The sequence below is a fragment of the Peromyscus eremicus genome, chromosome 6 (assembly GCF_949786415.1).
Source record: "Peromyscus eremicus chromosome 6, PerEre_H2_v1, whole genome shotgun sequence".
In the NCBI taxonomy this organism is placed as follows: Eukaryota; Metazoa; Chordata; class Mammalia; order Rodentia; family Cricetidae; genus Peromyscus; species Peromyscus eremicus.
Genome location: NC_081421.1, coordinates 71,500,827 through 71,518,116, shown reverse-complemented (window position 1 = coordinate 71,518,116; position 17,290 = coordinate 71,500,827). Strand labels below are relative to the sequence as shown.

Below are 17,290 nucleotides of genomic sequence, written 5' to 3'. Positions count from 1 at the left end.
AGGGCCTCGGAGCTGTTCATTCACAGCACTGCTACCCTTCACCAGACTGAATCGGGAGCCCGGGCAATGGGAAGCCATGCTTTATTTACGCAGGAACTCTGTGAGTGCCCTTCTCGTCCAGCCGACAGTCTAAGCTCATTTAGCAGAGCTCTGAGGCTGAGCTGGGCGGTCGGTCTCTTCAACAGCCTTCTGGAAGATGGGATGGGGACACTGAAACAGGGCTGAGGTTTGTGTCGCTGCTGTAATGAAAGGTGGCTTTTCCTTTGTCTTCCTGCGCACACCAGTCCTTTGCCATACACCCTGGACCCTGAGAAAAGAGCCGTGTGTGATTAAAATCCGGCAGGCACACTCTAGTCACAAGTTTGCAGAAAGCACCCTTCACCATAACAGACAAGTGAGAGCAGAGGGCTGCTCTGAGTTCTGGGCTGCAGAAGCATGTGAGGGTCTGTGATCCTGACACAGCATTCTACACCACTGAGTCGTATCTCATCCACACTTGAATGTATCCAAGTTGCCGTTATGATTAACATAACAGTCTATTTGGGTGACTTTGTATTAGGGCTGATGGGGCCAGACCTTGCTGGGCTATGCAAGCCTCCAAGGCTGTACACGATTCCCAACCTCTAGGAACATTCCAGAACTCCTGGTGCATTGTCTTCAAACAACTGCCTCAAGACAGCCTCTCTTCACATACTGAACTTCCTTCCTGCAGCTCAAAGAGCGTGCTACAGTCCACCGCTCCTCCCAGACCTGTGCACACACCATCCACAGAGCACATTATCTCCACACTCGTAGCAGCCATGCCCTAAAATTGCTTCAAGCCCCTGCTTAAATGTTATTTCCTGCGAGGCAGGGTGGTCTGTGCTGCCTTTAATTGCATTTGGGAGGCTCAGGCAAGAAGACCTTGTCCCTACTCCCCAAAAGAAGAAAAAGAAGAAGAGGAGAAGGGGGAGGAGATGCTACAGGAAGGGGAAGAAAGGCGGAAGGGGAGGGTGGGAAGGGACATCCCCAACTTGATCTTCCCATAAATCTGACATATGGCATTAACCTTTACTATAATTATTTACCTTCCCTAATAGACAAGAAGCATTCTCTGTTATTACCCCATGTGCCAAGCACAGGGACCAGCATATGGAAGTCATTCAGCTGTTCAGTGTTCACATTCTTAACGGATGCCAAAGGGCAAAATGCAAGGGTCCACAGAACCTTTACAGCTTAAAGACTCTAGACTTCAATTACACTCAAAGTTTGGGAGCCACGGGGTTTAGCTAGTTACCGAAAGGATTTTTAAACTAATTAAAATTCTTGATACACAGAGTACCTTAACCCTCATACACCCAAGACTAGTCAAAGCCATCCAACCCCATATGGAGTAGATTTCTTTAAATCATACTTTCCTCAAAAAATACAAAGTTGCCCAGCACTTGTAGGGAGACATGTACATCTGCTGCACACGAACCCCACTTTCACATACAGCAGATACCGGCAGTACCTGTGTGAGAGGCTCACGCTGCATCACTGTGCCGGAAGCAGGCACCAACCGGCACCAGCTCTGCTTCTGGGGCTGGGCCTGGCTTACCTGTAAGCGTCTCAAGACCCTTTTAAGAGCAAATATGATTACTAAACTCATCCCTGTCACAACAGCCATCCCCAAAACGTGTCCACACAAAGGATAACTTTTGTGGTGTTGATATCCACTGACATTCATTACTTTGACGGTAATGGGAACAATTATTTGCCAAAGAAAAGCGTATGGTTTTCATTTCTTTGAATTATGTCCCTTACTATTTTATTAGTGTCTCTGCTTTGACCCTGGCCATAACCCTGCACAGACCATCGAGCTAGGAAACGGGCACCAACCAAAAGCTGGCACCAGAGGGGACAAGTGTGATTCACTGCTGTAATCTCAGCTCATCTGCTCCAAGAACTTCACCTGCATTAGAACAACAGCCAAACATCAGAAACAACGGCACTTCCGGCATCTGCCACTTTTCTTGGGGGAAACGGGAAGCTTAAGAATGGCCCTTATGCCCTAAGGGGGGTTGGCACACACTTGTCCTCAGGGGGAATCTACATCTATGTTTGTATCGTCAGCTCAGGAACTATCGTTGGTGGCATTTTAAATGGCCATATAAAGTGACACAGAAGTGTCAGCTTGACTCTTGGCCTAAAACATGTGCTATCTAGCACTTTAAGGAAGTCTGCTGACCTTTGCTCTCAGGGCAAGACGGCATTGACATCATAAAGGCAAAAAGGCTCACAGTTTAGGTTAACTCTTGGTTTCTAGAAATTAGGCCATTTTTGCTAGAGATAAACTCAGTTGGTAGAGCACTCGATTCCCATGTGTGAGGCCCTGGATTTAACTCCCAAGACCATAGCAAAAGGAGGAGAAGGAGAAAAATAGAACAGGGCTGTAGAAACCAGGCTAGTTTAGAAGCAGTTATTATGAAGTATGTTTAATTTCTGAAAGACAGCCCAATGGTCTGAGGAGTACCACTGTCGGGTGCCACACCCTCTGCATAATAAAACCAAAGATGAAGGCCGGGAGTGTAGCTCACGGGTAGAGCACTTGACAAGGGCAAGACTCCAGATTGGATGCCAACACCAAAAAAAGTAAATACCTAAGAAAATAAAAATAATGAACACCTGCAAAATAATAATAGGATACCTAACCCTAATGTGGCGTCTATCTTCCACTACTCCTCTTAAAAATAGGACTGTGGCCTAATGAGGGGGGGGGGGGGTGGTTCTTGTGAGTAAAAAATACCTGAGATTTTAAGTGGTGTGTGGTCTTTCATACTACAGAAACCAAACACCCACCAGATCTGCTGAAAGCACCACTCAAGTGTACCCAAAGCAAAGGCAAAAGCATGTGAAAAAAACATTTCCAGGGATGGTGGGAACAATCACAGCAGACCTCAAAAGCCAGAGTGCCCAGGCTGAATCTGTGCTTCACGACAGAGCACAAACATAATTCCCCAAGTGTAAACAAGGCCCGTCTACGGCAGAAACCCCAACACGCTACAACTCGTGTTCCACACCATCTCTGGAGAGGTCCTTCAGTGACTAGGCTGAGCCAGAGCAAGGCCACTATACTACAGATCTACCGATATTCTCTTCCATGCTCTACTGAAAACACTGTCCGGTAGCATCAGGATGGTCCTAGGAGAGACACTGAGGGCATGGGTGTGCACAAATTCGTGCATGTATACACACACAATCCAGGTCTTTCATACATACGAATATATGTGTGTAAATGTACATAACTGGGTGTCTAACAATTAGGAGTTTGTCCTCTATCTGAATGAATATTAAAGTGTAAGTAGCACATAGATTTTTAAATGTCCTGCCTTGGGCTTCTAGACGGCCACAGATCTCTCTGGCAAAGTTGCTGCGCACGGCCCTTTCCTCTGGAGCCGCCCTGGCTCTGCTGGTAGACATGTAATCCTGAACAAATCACTTCACACTTTGATCCTCAGCCTTTCCCGTGCTTTAAAATAAGATACTTGGTTCTGGACAGAGGGTCAGCGGTGACAAGCACTAGCTGCTCTTGCAGAGGACCAGAATTCAGTTCCCAGAACCCACATGGCAGCTCACAACATCTGTAACTCTGGCTCCGGAGGGCATGATGCCCTCTTCTGGCCCCCCAGCAGGCCCAGGCATGCATGTGGAGCACATACCCACATGGGGGAATACCGACACATAACAAAAATACAGAGATCTTTTTAGAGAATACGATTCTTGACCCAATCATCTCCAACAGTCATTTTAAAGTTCCACGGTTCCCTAAGTTATCTTCACAGCCCTGGAGCTACAGGACACTCGCCTCAGGAAGAACTACAAATGAGCTCCACACTGTTTGGATTCACCACACTTTAAAAAATTAAAATGTGCTAGAGTTAACATTCTTACTCTTCCAAACTGCTCCACAAAAACCCTAATTTTTGTTTGTTTTTAAGTTCTGCTTTTCATGATAATGCATTGTCTGCCCACATCAGTTCTTAAAGGGGTGCTACCATGAAGAAAAAGAACAGGTTGGAGAAGGAGTTTGCCTAGTGGGGTCAAGAGAAATAGCTCAACCCTGTCTCTGTTCTAGTCAGTCCTGTAATACGGAGTGATTCGCTCAGCTATATTCTGCCTCAGGTCTTCACCTATCAAATACAGTGAGTGGGAAAGTAGGTGTACCCTAAGGTCCCTTTAACCTCCTCCTGAGCATGATGACCTCAGTACTGACATAAACTCCTTCAGTAGTTATATCCCCGGATGTAAGGATGCGGCCGGCTGTGTCAGTATCGGGGGAGTGGTGTGTAGGTCTTGGCTACTGCCCTACTATAACCAGGCTACTACAGTACTCCAAGTCCTACTCCTTGGGCAAGATTTATGGCCATGTCCCTCTTTTTTCACACCCTTCACAGTACTAACTATCCCCCAATGGGCCCATGCATGCTTGTGTAATGAACTGTTGCTCAGGTCTCACTCTGAAGTAAGCCCTCACAGGACACATAAGGAGGCCAAGACCAAGCAAAAGAGAACTAACAATGTATTCAAACTCTATGGGCACCAGGAGGAACTCCAGAGCCCAAAGGACCTCTGTCCCTTTCTAGGCCTTAAGCGTCTTCCCTGAAACCCCAGGCTAGTGCAGCAGACTGCTTTCTTCAGTACAGACGGTGGTAGACATTTCAGGGCTTACAGGTAAGTTACACAGGGCATTTAAGTGACTGAGGTGTGTATAAGAGACAGTGGTATGGGAGGAGAATATTGTGTTTAACCTCACGGGGAATCAACCATTAGGTAAATTTGTGTAGGACCTTTCTCCAGAACTCATTTTCAGGCATCCACATGACTCAGTATAAAGGCCTCTCCTGGCTCACTCCCCCAGTTCATGACACTGTCATTAACTCCTAGAAAATTTAGAAGGAGCCAGGTGTGGTGGCGCATGCCTTCAATCCCAGGGAGGCAGAAGTAGGTGGATCTCTGAGTTCCAGGACAGCTAAGGCTCTGTAGAGAGAGACCCTGCCTCAAAAACAAAACAACAACTTAAATGGAATATGTAAATCTCATCACCGAGCTGTGTGGTGGAGACATCTATAAACTCTGACCACCAGTGCCAGCCTTGGTCTGGAAGGAAATGAGTCACTTTCTCATTAGTAATCAAGTGTTGTCCGTTTTTAAAGAGTGACCGAGACACTCACAGGCATGAGTTTCAGCAATATGAGACTGAGAGCCAGACACCACAAACATGATATACAAATAGGACTATGGCAGAGAATTAAAGTCAAGGGGGCTCCTTGGGTAGTGCTCAGGATGACTAAGGTTTCACAAGGGCAAGCTGCCCAGTGAAGAAATTCCTCAAGGAGATGAGTCTGACTTGCACAAGAACCAGGGTTTCAAAACCTTAAAGGGCCAGGAGGTCACATGACTAACGCATTGCCAAGGTCTAGGCAAGGAAATCATAACCACCGTCAAATGTTTTCCACACGGAGGAGCAGGCAGCCTGGTTTATTCTGGATAATTGAGGGTTTGGATGTGTACTATATAATTAGAGGAAACAGGCAGTAAAGAACATGAGCTAATTTGGGGCAACCAAAGATTTGGCTAACAGATACCCGTTTACTCGGATCCCTAAAATGAACCGAACCTGGCCAGTGGGATGCTGGACAGAAGAGGTATGATCGTGAGATACCTGAATTCTCAGCTAAAAGGATGAACTGTGCAGCTGTGGAACACGCCCACAGTCCCTGTCTCTGGTCTTGTGTCACTCCCTCTATCCAAACCCATTCTTTTTCTTGGCTTGTGAGATTCTTGGACTCAGAGTTTCTTGCATAATGTGGCCACAAGCCTACCTGGCTATTCTGTCTGGCAACGCAATGAGTCGACACACAGCCAGAAAGTCCAAGGGAAGAAAAGTAATGGCTGCCAGCTGCCTTCTCTTCCCGTGCCTGGGCCCTTTCCCCAGCTTCTCAGGCTAGGCATTCATTCCATCTCCACACAATCAAGATAACATGTGCTAAAGGAGTGTTTGTTTGTCCAAACCACTTAGCTGTCGCTAGAAACCAGACCGATCCACACACCCATTTGGTAAAACGTTACATGAACTAGAGTTCAGACAGAAAAACAGCAACCAAGATGGGGACAAATTTGGGGCTTTCTGGTCTATTCACAATACCCAGCACAGAAGGCCTAAGAAGCCTCCACAGGATCTACCCCTGGGGCATGTCTGCTGGCAGTCCTCTAAGTCCTTGTTACCCTACTGGGGAGACAGAGATGCTGAGAAGCATGGACAGTGAGGCAGAGGAACCACCTCTGTGGAACAGGAGATGGAAATTAAGGGATTCTCGTACCACTTAGAGTCCAAGCCAGACTATGCTCTCATGAACTCTCTCTTCACACAGGAGGGGAGATGGGCTGGAAAGTTGTGATGCTGTATTCACTGAGCAATGCCACCCATCACCACTGCCCTGGCCTTCTCTCCCCTTCCCTAAAGTCCTTTTCATAAAAACTGTGTGGTCTGTTTCTGAAAGGAGCATATTAAACAGAAGCACTGCATCAGAAGGGGAAGTCTGATGTTCCCATCCGAGGACCTTGGACCTAGATGGCTGCATCTTCAGGAAGGTCACTAACAGTGAATATGTAAGATCTAGAAAATATAAGGAAACCAAAGAGAAATTTTAATTTACTTTGCATTGAGATGGATGTAAAACAGAACTCAAATTATACAAATATGCAAAAAATACATTCTCCTCGTACATGTGCATATGTGCACACACTCATACATGGAGATGCATGCATGTAACAAGGGGGCAATGAGACACCCAGCTTCATTTCTGGGGATTCCAACTCCTGAGCGCTGAGGAAAAGGCTCCACCGTGCCTGCATATTTATGCTAATTTATCAAAGTAAACTTGGAAATCTCTACATAATTATATTTTCATTGAATTTTGATTAAGGGCACATATAGGCAAAACTAAAATGAAGAAATTAATTAAGCTTCTCTAGAAAGAGAAATATTTCTCATTCTGCTTCCAGGGAAAGGCAAGTGGGGGGGGGGGGCGGGGAAGAATTCCTACACGAAACGATGGTGCTGACAAGCTACAAGTGAACAATGAGCAACTTCACACAGGATTAGGGTTAACCTGGAGACTGTGTTCAGAGAAGCTGAGCTCAACTCCAATCTATTAATGCCAGCTTTGTCAGCCAAAATTAATTGATTTAATTTATTGGCAGCTATCCAAGACAGGCAGAGGGGATTCAGGCGAGCCTACGAATGGCCTTCTACTTCATCAAACAAGACATTTACGGTTCCAGCCTAAAGCATAAAGAGGATTTGGAAAGCGCATGGGGACTCTGTTACTATGCACTGATAAGAAACTGGTGGTCACGACTCCCATATGGAAGACTCTTCAAACACACACACAGAGGAAAGGAGTCTGAAAGGGCCGTGTGACTGAGACTCGATTCGGAATGGCACTAGGAGACAAGGTAAAGCCTCGATGGGCACACGTACGTGGGGAAGTCACTACACGCCAACACCAAGTGATTCTGTGCTGGCGGCAATGGCTCAGAAGCCTAGTGTCACAGCTGCATAAAATTAGGAAATGGGGAGGCTTCAGGTTTTCTAATTTAATTTTCTCTACTGAAAAGCACATTTCCAAACACTCTTTCCCATGCCCCATTTCACTGCCTTCTTACATTCCATCTACACAATGGCAGAAAAGCTTTAGCCAAGGCTGACCCATGTAACCTCGGGTAGCTGTAAGCCAGCAGCACATGGTTGAGATGCCCAAGGCCTACCTAATACCACTGTTTCTACTTTCAAAAGCTAAGGGGCCAGCAAGAAGGCCCAGCAGGTAAAGTTGCTTGCTGCCAAGCCTGACCATCTGAGTTCAAGCCCTAGAATCCACATGATGGGGGAGAACTGACTCCTACAAGCTGTCCTCTGACTGACATGGCACACATGTGCCCACACATAAAACTAAGTAAATAAATAAGTTTTAATTAATTTCTAGTAGTCACATATCTTCAAATGTTTTTCACTTCCTTTCTGGGAGGTCTTGTTTGATCTTTCACTTTAATATGCAACTTGCTCCATTTTATTGATAGGTAAACTGAGTCACAAAGTGGCAGCACATTTTCCAAGAGCTCATCTTGAATCAGTATTAAAAAAAAAAAGTTTTAAGATCTTGGGCAAATTATTTAAACTCTCTGAGTGTCCACATACTGACTGATAAAGCAAATACATTATGTATTTCCCATAAACAGCGTAACTGAGGTCAGAACCTGGTCTAGAACAAGAGTCGGTATCACTGTAGTCACTGCATTGCCAAAGATCTGATTGCTAGCAGGAAGGAGGCTCAAACTTGAGTCTATCTGGCACAGAAATCTATGTTCACAGCATGTTACCAGGGAGGACTCTTCCAAGACTTAATCCACTCACAAGTGCCAGGCTGAGCCACACTGGAGCCTGAGGCAAACGTAATAATCAGCATTGCTAATCTCTTGATTTAGAATTTTGAGATTTTTTTACCATTTTTGCATTCATTTTGATACTCTGAAATAGGACATCAAGGCATCACGGATCTTGATGACTGAGTTTCCAGACAGTGTTCTATATTCCACACCTGAGGCTGTACCTCACTCCTCACCCCAGCTCCAGCTCGGCTGTTCACTGCTGGGCTCTGAACAGACCACACTGCAATTAGTTATTCCCTTGACTTTACAACAGCCTTGTTGGGCTCACTCTCAACTGCTTTAAGTCATCCAGCCCAGTGACTAGTAACAGCTGGAGGACTTTCCAAAGAAGTATGAAGTAATGGAACAGTATCAGTTAATTGCAGCTACTACTGCAGACTTGAGTGGTATATGTGGCGCTACCTATGGTATGCACAAGCAGATTGCAGTGAGCCCCTCTTTCTTAAAGATTTGTTTATTTTCACTTTATGTGTACGGGTGTTTTGCCTCTATGCATGTCTGTGCACCACCTGCATGCCTGGTGGCCTCAGAGGCCAGAAAAGGCTTCAGATCCCCTAGAACTGGGGTTACAGATGGTTGTGAGCCACCATGTGGGTGCTGGGAACCAAACCTGGGTCCTCTGCAAGAGCAGCAAGTGTTCTTAACCACTGAGTCATCTCTGCAGCTCCAACAATAAGTAACTGCTGAGTTAATCATTCCTAAGTACTACACTAAGAAAAAGGAAAAAATAAAAATAAACCTGCCCTGTGAAAGGATTTTCATAAGGCAAGGACACCACTCTTCATTTAAGGTTTAAAAGATGCTAAAGAGGCTGTCGAAGAAATGAAGAGACTATAGAGGTATGGCTGGCTCGGCTACCACCTTCCAGAGAACGCATACATACACGAGGCTCTGCTAACTAGGGCAACCAGCGTGAAGGAACCAGGCTGGCAGGGCCCACTTGGCAGGAAAGCAAGCAAAGGGCTGGCCAGTGGACAGTCCTGTTCCCTGGCTCTGATCTTCAGCTCCCCTTGACAGCAGTGAAGGCATTAAGGAGGGTGATGAAAGGGAGCAATGCTGAGTCAGCTGGCACTTCAGAACACACCCTTCAGAGACCACAGCCACCGCACAGGCGCGAGCTCTGGGGATACAGCCTCCATCACAAGCCGAGGATGACTCTGAGGGAGTCCAGTGCCTCTGATCTCTGCTATGATACCTAAACTTGTTAAGAGGACAATGAAGGCAACCGGCCCAGCTTTCTTGGATGGATTTCAGACGCCTGGACCACCGACATCACTCTAATCCTGGCAAAGAATACACTTAGTTGCTAATGTTTATTACAGCGAGCAGACAAGGTTTGGATAAAATGTGACACAAGCTTGTATTTTATAACATTTTGCATCCATCACAATGAACTTTAAAATGTAATTTTTAGATACAGACTAGAGGTTCCCAGGAGAAAGCACCCATGCAGGAGAACCTCTGAAACTGTGTGGCTTTCTATGTGAGGTTTCCTCCTTTCTCCAACACCGTGCTAGGCACCTTCCTCCAAGACAGGGGATGGTGAAGGGCCCTTTACAACTCCAATTTGCATTCTTAGGAATAACAGCAGTAATCACATCAGAGGAACTATCCGGTCCATGACAATTAGAGATGAACTAGGAAAGGCACTAGAAAAAACTACAAGGGAAGTAGACCTTGAGCGGGGGAGGAAGCAAGCTGCTCACCAGTTCAGGTAGCAGTACAAAAAAAGCAAGCAGGCAGTGAATGTCTTTCCAGTGGAGCGCGGGAGGGGGTGGGGATCAGAGCTACGGAGGTAAAATCCTGGAAGAGATGGAGTCCTGCAAAGGCAAACTCTGGAAAAGATGGAGTCCTGCAAAGGCAAACTCTGGAAGAGATGGAGTCCTGCATTGGTAAACCCTGGGCTCCTGGGAGGTGGAGTTCAAAGTATGAACAAAGCTGTGCAAATCCTTCTTCGATGGTTTCTGACTGTACAGAAGGAAGATGAGAAGACAAGACACAAGAGAGTTGGACAGCTGTTAGAAACTGGACGGGCAGTTCCTCTCAGAATTCAAGCCTCGCCAAAGCAGAGGGGCTGGAGAAACACAGCCCAGGCCTGGTCAGTCCTTGCACTTCCCAGTGGTCCTCTAAAGGGTCACATCTTTGAAATGTGGGCCACATCCCAGCACTAAGGGTGAAACAGAAACAGAGCTACCTAACAAAGCCTGAGACCAAGCCTGAATAGGATCAACATACCCACTACCACAAAACCTATGGGATCAACAACACTCCAAATGCATCATCCATGGTGTCCAGCGAGTCTTTTAAAAGCAAAGTGTGAGGGGAAGCAAAACTGAACCCACAGTCAAGCCATGGAGCAGCGGACAGAAGCATAACCACTGGCAACCCAGACAGTAAAATCAACAGATGAGGACTTTAATTCCGATAAATACGTCCTCACAGTAAACAGCTGTGGACTGGGTAACTCATAACCTCACCTACACCCGGCATCCTAGGAAACATGAGCTGTCCATGATTTTTAATCAAAATAGGATTTGAGGTGGTTTCTACTTGAAAGCCTGGGACAAACAACTGGAAAGTGATTAATTACATCCAAACTTAATTATATATTTACACCTCCCAGTAGGACAGGGAGAGAATAAAATGTCTTAGCGTTCGTCGCGAGAGGACTTTATTAAGAGCTGACAGCAACTACTTAGCAGCAGTAATTGAGTTTTATGCAAGATTGCACAGGTTCCTCTTGCCTGGCCTCACAATCTGACAGGGTCCGTGGGCTCCTAACAGTGAGAAGGGGGCGCAGGGAACAGTTGAGCTGTGCACAAAACCCACCTTTGAAAGTACTTATCCTCATCTGTCAATGTGATCTTATCAAGGGCTTCTGTAATTTCTATAAACAATCATTAGGGTTTAGATGAAGCAGCAGCATAATGCCGCCTTAACAGGTTCTGGGATACCTTCCACTTTAAAACATTCTTCTCCCAATTCCCACCCTACCCCCCACAAAAGGAACTTGGCTTCGACTTTGTTTTCTTAATCCACTAAGCAACCTCAGGAATTAAAGACAATCACATGCCCTGCATGCCTGGTGTAATTTTCATAACCCGTTAAGTGTTCGAATACTCACTATTTGGGGGAATAGTTAGGGAACACACCGGAATGCCGTGTTTTCGGGGCAGAGAGGGGCTGGAGGGAGGCTGAGACGTGTGCAGTACACACCAGTTTTACTCACGATGATGCTTCAGAGTCCAGAGAGCAAAGTGTGCGGCCTCTGCGGTACTGTTCTCACTCTCGTGTGTTCACTCACATCCCCCAGCCCCTCCTGAGGACACTAATGGACACCTTTAGTGAGCCAAGCACTCTTTACCAGTCGGATTGTTCCTGCTGGTCCCCCTAAAAGATGGCTCTGCCAATTTTCTCCCTTACTCCTCCTCACCAGAGCGTATTCCCTTCGCAGCAGGACTGAATGATTATCTGAGGGATACCCCCGGAACAATACCCACAAGTCCATCCTACAAGCTTTCGGGGACAGAAATGAGACTGTTTTTTCAGACAGGGTCTCGCTATGTATCCCTGGCTGGCCTGAAACTCGCTCTGTACACCAAGCTGCTCCTGAACCTACAAAGACCAGCCTGCCTCTGCCTCCCACGTGTTCGGCACACCTAGCTCCAGGCTGCTCCACTTCTGCTGTGCACATCACCATGCGGGGTTTCTTTCTGCAGCTGGGGACAACAAAGCCTCTTTGGTGATGCTTCACATCTGAGGCTAGCCATCATCGAAAGTGTCTCTCCCTACAAGCGAGCCTTTTATTTAGTGTCCTTTCCAGTACTCAGAGTCTGTTCTCCCTGAAGCCTCCTCTCCCATAGGAGACCACATACAGGCCAGCATTTATAACCTATGTGAAATTCCCCTGCATAAGTCACCAAGTCCAATTACATCCAACTAGCTGGCCTCTCTACCAGGCCAGTGTTCCACAAAACAAATAAAATTCCCAGAGGGGAAATCAATCTTGTTAAGATAAACAGATAAGAGACATGGAAATGACGGTATGTACTGAACTCGGTATGTATGGACCTCTTTTAATTCACGGAGCGTGTGTGGCTGTGTCCTTCCAATCGAAACACTTCCTCCCAAAGGCAGGATGGAGCTGGTAAGAAGCAGTTAATGAAACTTACAGGGCAGAAGGAAAAGCATAAAGGCTATGAGATTTGCCAAGCCCCGCTCCAGGGTCACAAAAATAGCAATCAGATGCTGGGGAGAGCACGCTCGCCTCAGTAGAGCTGCCCGGGAGTTGTGTGAACTGTGTGGAAAGGGCCAGGAAGGCAGCTTTCAGGAGTTTGTCACCACCCCCACCCCCCATGTGGGCCTTTCCCTGGGGTGGCCTTTGAGTCACCTGTGCTCCAATAAGGACACCAATGAACTCACTGATGCACTGAGCTGGACTCAGGAGGCATCAGCTCTTGGTTCTACTTGCAGAGCCCCATCTGAGGTAAACAGATGTCTGTTTACACCTCCCTAGAACATCGGTTCTCAACCTAGGGGTTGAATGACCCTTTCACAGAATCATTCATTTCCCCCTAAGACCATCAGAAAACACACATATTTACATTTCGGTTCATAACAGCGGCAAAATTGCAGTTACGAAGTAGCAATGAAAAGTAATTTTACGGTTGGGGTCACCACAGCATGAGGAACTGTATTGAAGGGCCGCGGCGTTAGGAAGGCTGAGAACCACTGCCCTGGAAGAAGGCAGACTACAGAACTCACTGCTTTACAGTCGCTGCATACCAGACACCACACTAGGTATTAGCTATGCAAAACTGCCCAAAGCCAGGGCTTCACGATCTACTGAGAAAGGGCTCAACATGTGACCACACTGCTCCTCCCGTTAACACCATCGGAGAGCCGGTCATTACAACAGTACAAGCCACCACACAGCGGACTGCCATCCGCAAAGAGACAAACAAGGCTGTGGTGGCCAATCCGAGGTGTTGAACTCCCTCCCTTACTATCTTCCCTGTGGAGGAGAATGCACCACAGGAGTTTTGTTTTTCCGGCTGAAAACCAAGTTAGTAGCCATAATCAGTTACATAAAATCTTTCATTTCCAATGTTATCTTAATCCCAATCCAAACAAACTATTGTTAAATTTTACTGTCGTCACGGCTTAAAATATTTTCACTCTGTGGAAGAAAAATTGATTCTGACTCGAGGAAAAAAAAGCCTTATGACATTAAAGAATTTAGATCCCAGGGTCAGATTCAATTCTATTTGGGGTGGAAAATGTCACAATGAAAAAAGAAGAAGTAACAGCAATTTCCTATCACCAGATCTTATTTTCTCTGGTATAAAGAGAATGGATATACCTTACTACCAAAACTTCTGAGGAAAAAATTAAGAAAACGTATTATCAGCAAGAAATGTAGCTTGGTTTGGTGGTACACACCTTTAATCTGAGGACTGTGGGAAGCAGAGGCAGGCATATCTTAGTGAGTTCAAGGCCAGCATGGTCTACATAGGGAGTTCTAGGCCAGCCAAGGCTACATAGTGGGACCTTGTCTCAAAAATAAGAAAACAAATACATAAAAGAAACTATTTAGGAAATTATCTCGTGGCTTTTCTCAAACAAAAATGTCAGGCTAGAACAGATAATTGGAAAAACAGAAAAGAAATGCTCTTGAATCAAGGCTACCAAGTTTCCAGGTCCAATCGGCTCCCCATCCACGTAACCTGCCCCTCCTCCACCCCACAAGCTCCCATACATCTCGCTCCACAGCCTCACCTTCAGAACTGGACCTTTAAACAAGGAAATCAAAGTTTCAAATGACTATTCTACATTCACTTACAGCGGGCAGAATTAAATATCTACTTGGTGTGACTCAAAAAGATGATTATATCTAGTATTTGAGGGAGAAAAGATTCTAAAGCTGTGTCAAAGTGAAAAATAAAAGAGAGAGTACTTGGCAGATGTTAACTAGCCACTCACTGAAACTCTTTCATAATGATGAAGGTAAAGGAAGGCTAGTAAGATGTCCTCACCAACCATTTACCTAACACCCATGTCCTTCCATCCTCACCACCCACAGGAACTACATCAGAAGAGTGAGGACCAGTAACACTTCACAGAAGCATCAGACATATAAAAACAGCCCGAGCGCACCTCACGCACCTCACACAGGGCCTGCTGTCGGAGAGAGGGTGGACACACAGAGGGAGAACTCACCTGCAGTACCCTGTGCCATTGTGGTAGGTAACACAAGTCCCTTCATTCACACAGGGCTCTTGACCACCTCGACACTGCAAAGCTGAAATAAAAGACAGACTGGAATCAGAATCAGGCACCAATCATGACCCTCAGACCCCAAAGTGGGGTCCCCACATCACCTCTGCTCTGCATCTCCCTTTAGGCTTTTAACCGACTTGCCCTTGTTTGCTCCCCAAGTCACAGAAGCACAGACGCTCATCCCATAGCCTCCCTCCTACTTCTCTGTGCTCAGTATGTCTGGCAGTCACATGCCCCAGTGACAGGAAGGTCATTAAAGCCGTACCAACCATAAGGGACCATGATCCTTTCGGACCATGATTTAGACACTTCAGAAGTGTGTAAGAATCCATCGCTGACTACTCAAGGTTTAGTGGATAGTGGCTGACCATGCTAAGGAGCTGCTTGGCTTCAGGTGACATTTGCATAGAACAGGGCACTTCAGTAAGGAGCCACAAGCATCAACCGCCACCATCAAAATCCGAAAAAAAAAAAAAAGAGGAACTATTCTATGGAGCACGGAATACATCACCATCTCTCATTTTAAAGGCAAGGAGAGAGGGACTGAAGTCAACAAAGCAGAAAGTAACTTTACATTCACAGAGAAACTCAAGCTCTCACATTCTTGTTTCCCCTAAGCCGCCTGAGAGACTGCGAAGACTTGACCACCCAGGGCTCCCCAAAGACTCAGTGTAGGAAAGGCACACCCCATAAACCTTCACTGATTTCAGTCGGCAGAGGATGAAGTCTACCTGGCTCCACACTTATAGCACCTGGAGGTTTAGCTTCTAGGGTCGGAATTTTCATCACCGAAATATACATCAAGACTCCTAAGGACAACTAGAAAGGCAAGACAGAACCCACTCTAACAATCAAGAGGTTGATAAGCCTCTTGGGAGTATTTATCAAACACCGTGCATAGATGAACTAATTCAGCCTTGACAACAACCCTGAGAGGTCTGTTTCATCACACCTATTCCACAGCTGAGGAAACAGAGTGGGCAAGCGGCCTGTCCATCATCACACCAGCAAGGCAGAGCCAGACACAAAATCAACTCAGGGTGACCAGACCCAGAGGCTGTGCTCTGAACTACAGACCGGCTACTTCCCCTGACCGTGGCTGGGCGGGTGTTATTATGACCATGTGCTGCAGAGTGAGGGCCAGAGAGGGCAAGTGGCTTCCTCATGAGGTATCAGATGTTATCAGACGTTATCTGGTGCAGCACTGAGCCTGAGATCCAGGCCTCTCGCTAAGCCCAGCCCCTCTCCGAAACAGCTGCTGGCATCGAGGAGGCGATCACCGGGCTGCACACTGAACAGGCCGACTCAGGAAGAGGGATCTTCTCAGCCCGCTGCTTCCCTGTAAGACTCGAGAGCTCCCTCTTCCCACACTGATAAGCTCGATGTGACTACTATAATTAAAACAGTTAATGTCAGGTTATTTCCTCCACGCTGCAGTTCTCAAACTGATTTTTTCATTCTCTTTAGACACTTTTATTATTTTCAGGGAGGACTTTCAGGCTTTTTCCTCTTTCTTTTTAGAGAAAAAGGAAAACGTCTCTGGACAGGAGAACTACCCTGAAGGCATAGAGCAAGTTTCAGCTGTGTACCCTGCAAGAATCCTAACCAGTAAAAGCCACCATGAATCCCGAATCCTTCCCCCTGTGTCTGACTGCACAGCTGCAGAGTCCCGAATCCTCCTGTGTCTGACTGCACAGCTGCAGAGTCCCGAATCCTCCCGTGTCTGACTGTACAACTGCAGGCAAGGCACAGCCTCCTAGGGCTCAGTTCCCTACCTGTGACCCAATCCTGGGCAGACTAAATGCCCCAGGTGTCTCCTGTGATCCGGCAGTAAGTGGCACTACATGCAAGGGACTGGGGAGGCGGCTCAGCTGGTGACAGTGCTTGCTGTGCACACAGCCACAAGGACCCATGCAATAAGCCAGGCATGGCTGTGCATGCCTGGGATCTCACCTTGGAGAGGGGCATAAACAGGCAGAGCCCAAGAGCTTACTGTATGGCCAGGCTAAGCCCCCAAAGAAAGTTTCTAGTCTCAAGACAGTGAGGGAAAAAGAAATAGAGGAAGACACCAGCAGTCCTCTGGCCCTGACATGTACACACAGGGCCACTCACCATCTCACTCATATGCATGTACCACACACAAACCCATAAACATTACACCACGCACACACACGGTAATAATATATAAGAAATACACCAAGTTTTAAGATGTACATGGGAAATATGCGGTATACATGGAGAAATTTATCCAGGAAAGCATTAAGGACCCAGCCACCCATGACTCAGCCACGGTCAGGGAAAAAAAAAAAAAAAAACAGCCCGTTCCTATTAAGTGTCCTGGCAAATCATTACAGTGACAGGTTCATGGAATACAAACAACCCAAAGTCAATATGTGGCAATCAATCTAGCAAATAACTTCACAGCCTTGCCTTCAAGAACCAATCCAACTCACGGACCCAAGAAAGGGTGGGCTCCCCAGGCTAATAATTAATGCCCCTTGGCTGGTTTGTGGGATTCTGCTACCTTGAACCTTTAACGTTT

At 46.5% G+C, this 17,290-nt stretch overlaps 1 protein-coding gene across 1 annotated transcript in view; it reads right to left on the bottom strand.

The window, feature by feature from the left end:
• Notch2 (notch receptor 2) overlaps positions 1–15,534 on the bottom strand; it is a 102,511-nt gene extending 86,977 nt beyond the window's left edge. Inside the window, exons 1-2 of the mRNA XM_059266602.1 lie at positions 15,480–15,534; positions 14,689–14,770 (exon numbers count right to left, since the gene is read on the bottom strand). Of these exons, the coding sequence (XP_059122585.1) occupies positions 14,689–14,770; positions 15,480–15,534 (137 nt within the window). The remainder of the gene's footprint in view (positions 1–14,688; positions 14,771–15,479) is intronic.
• Positions 15,535–17,290: the final 1,756 nt, after the last annotated feature.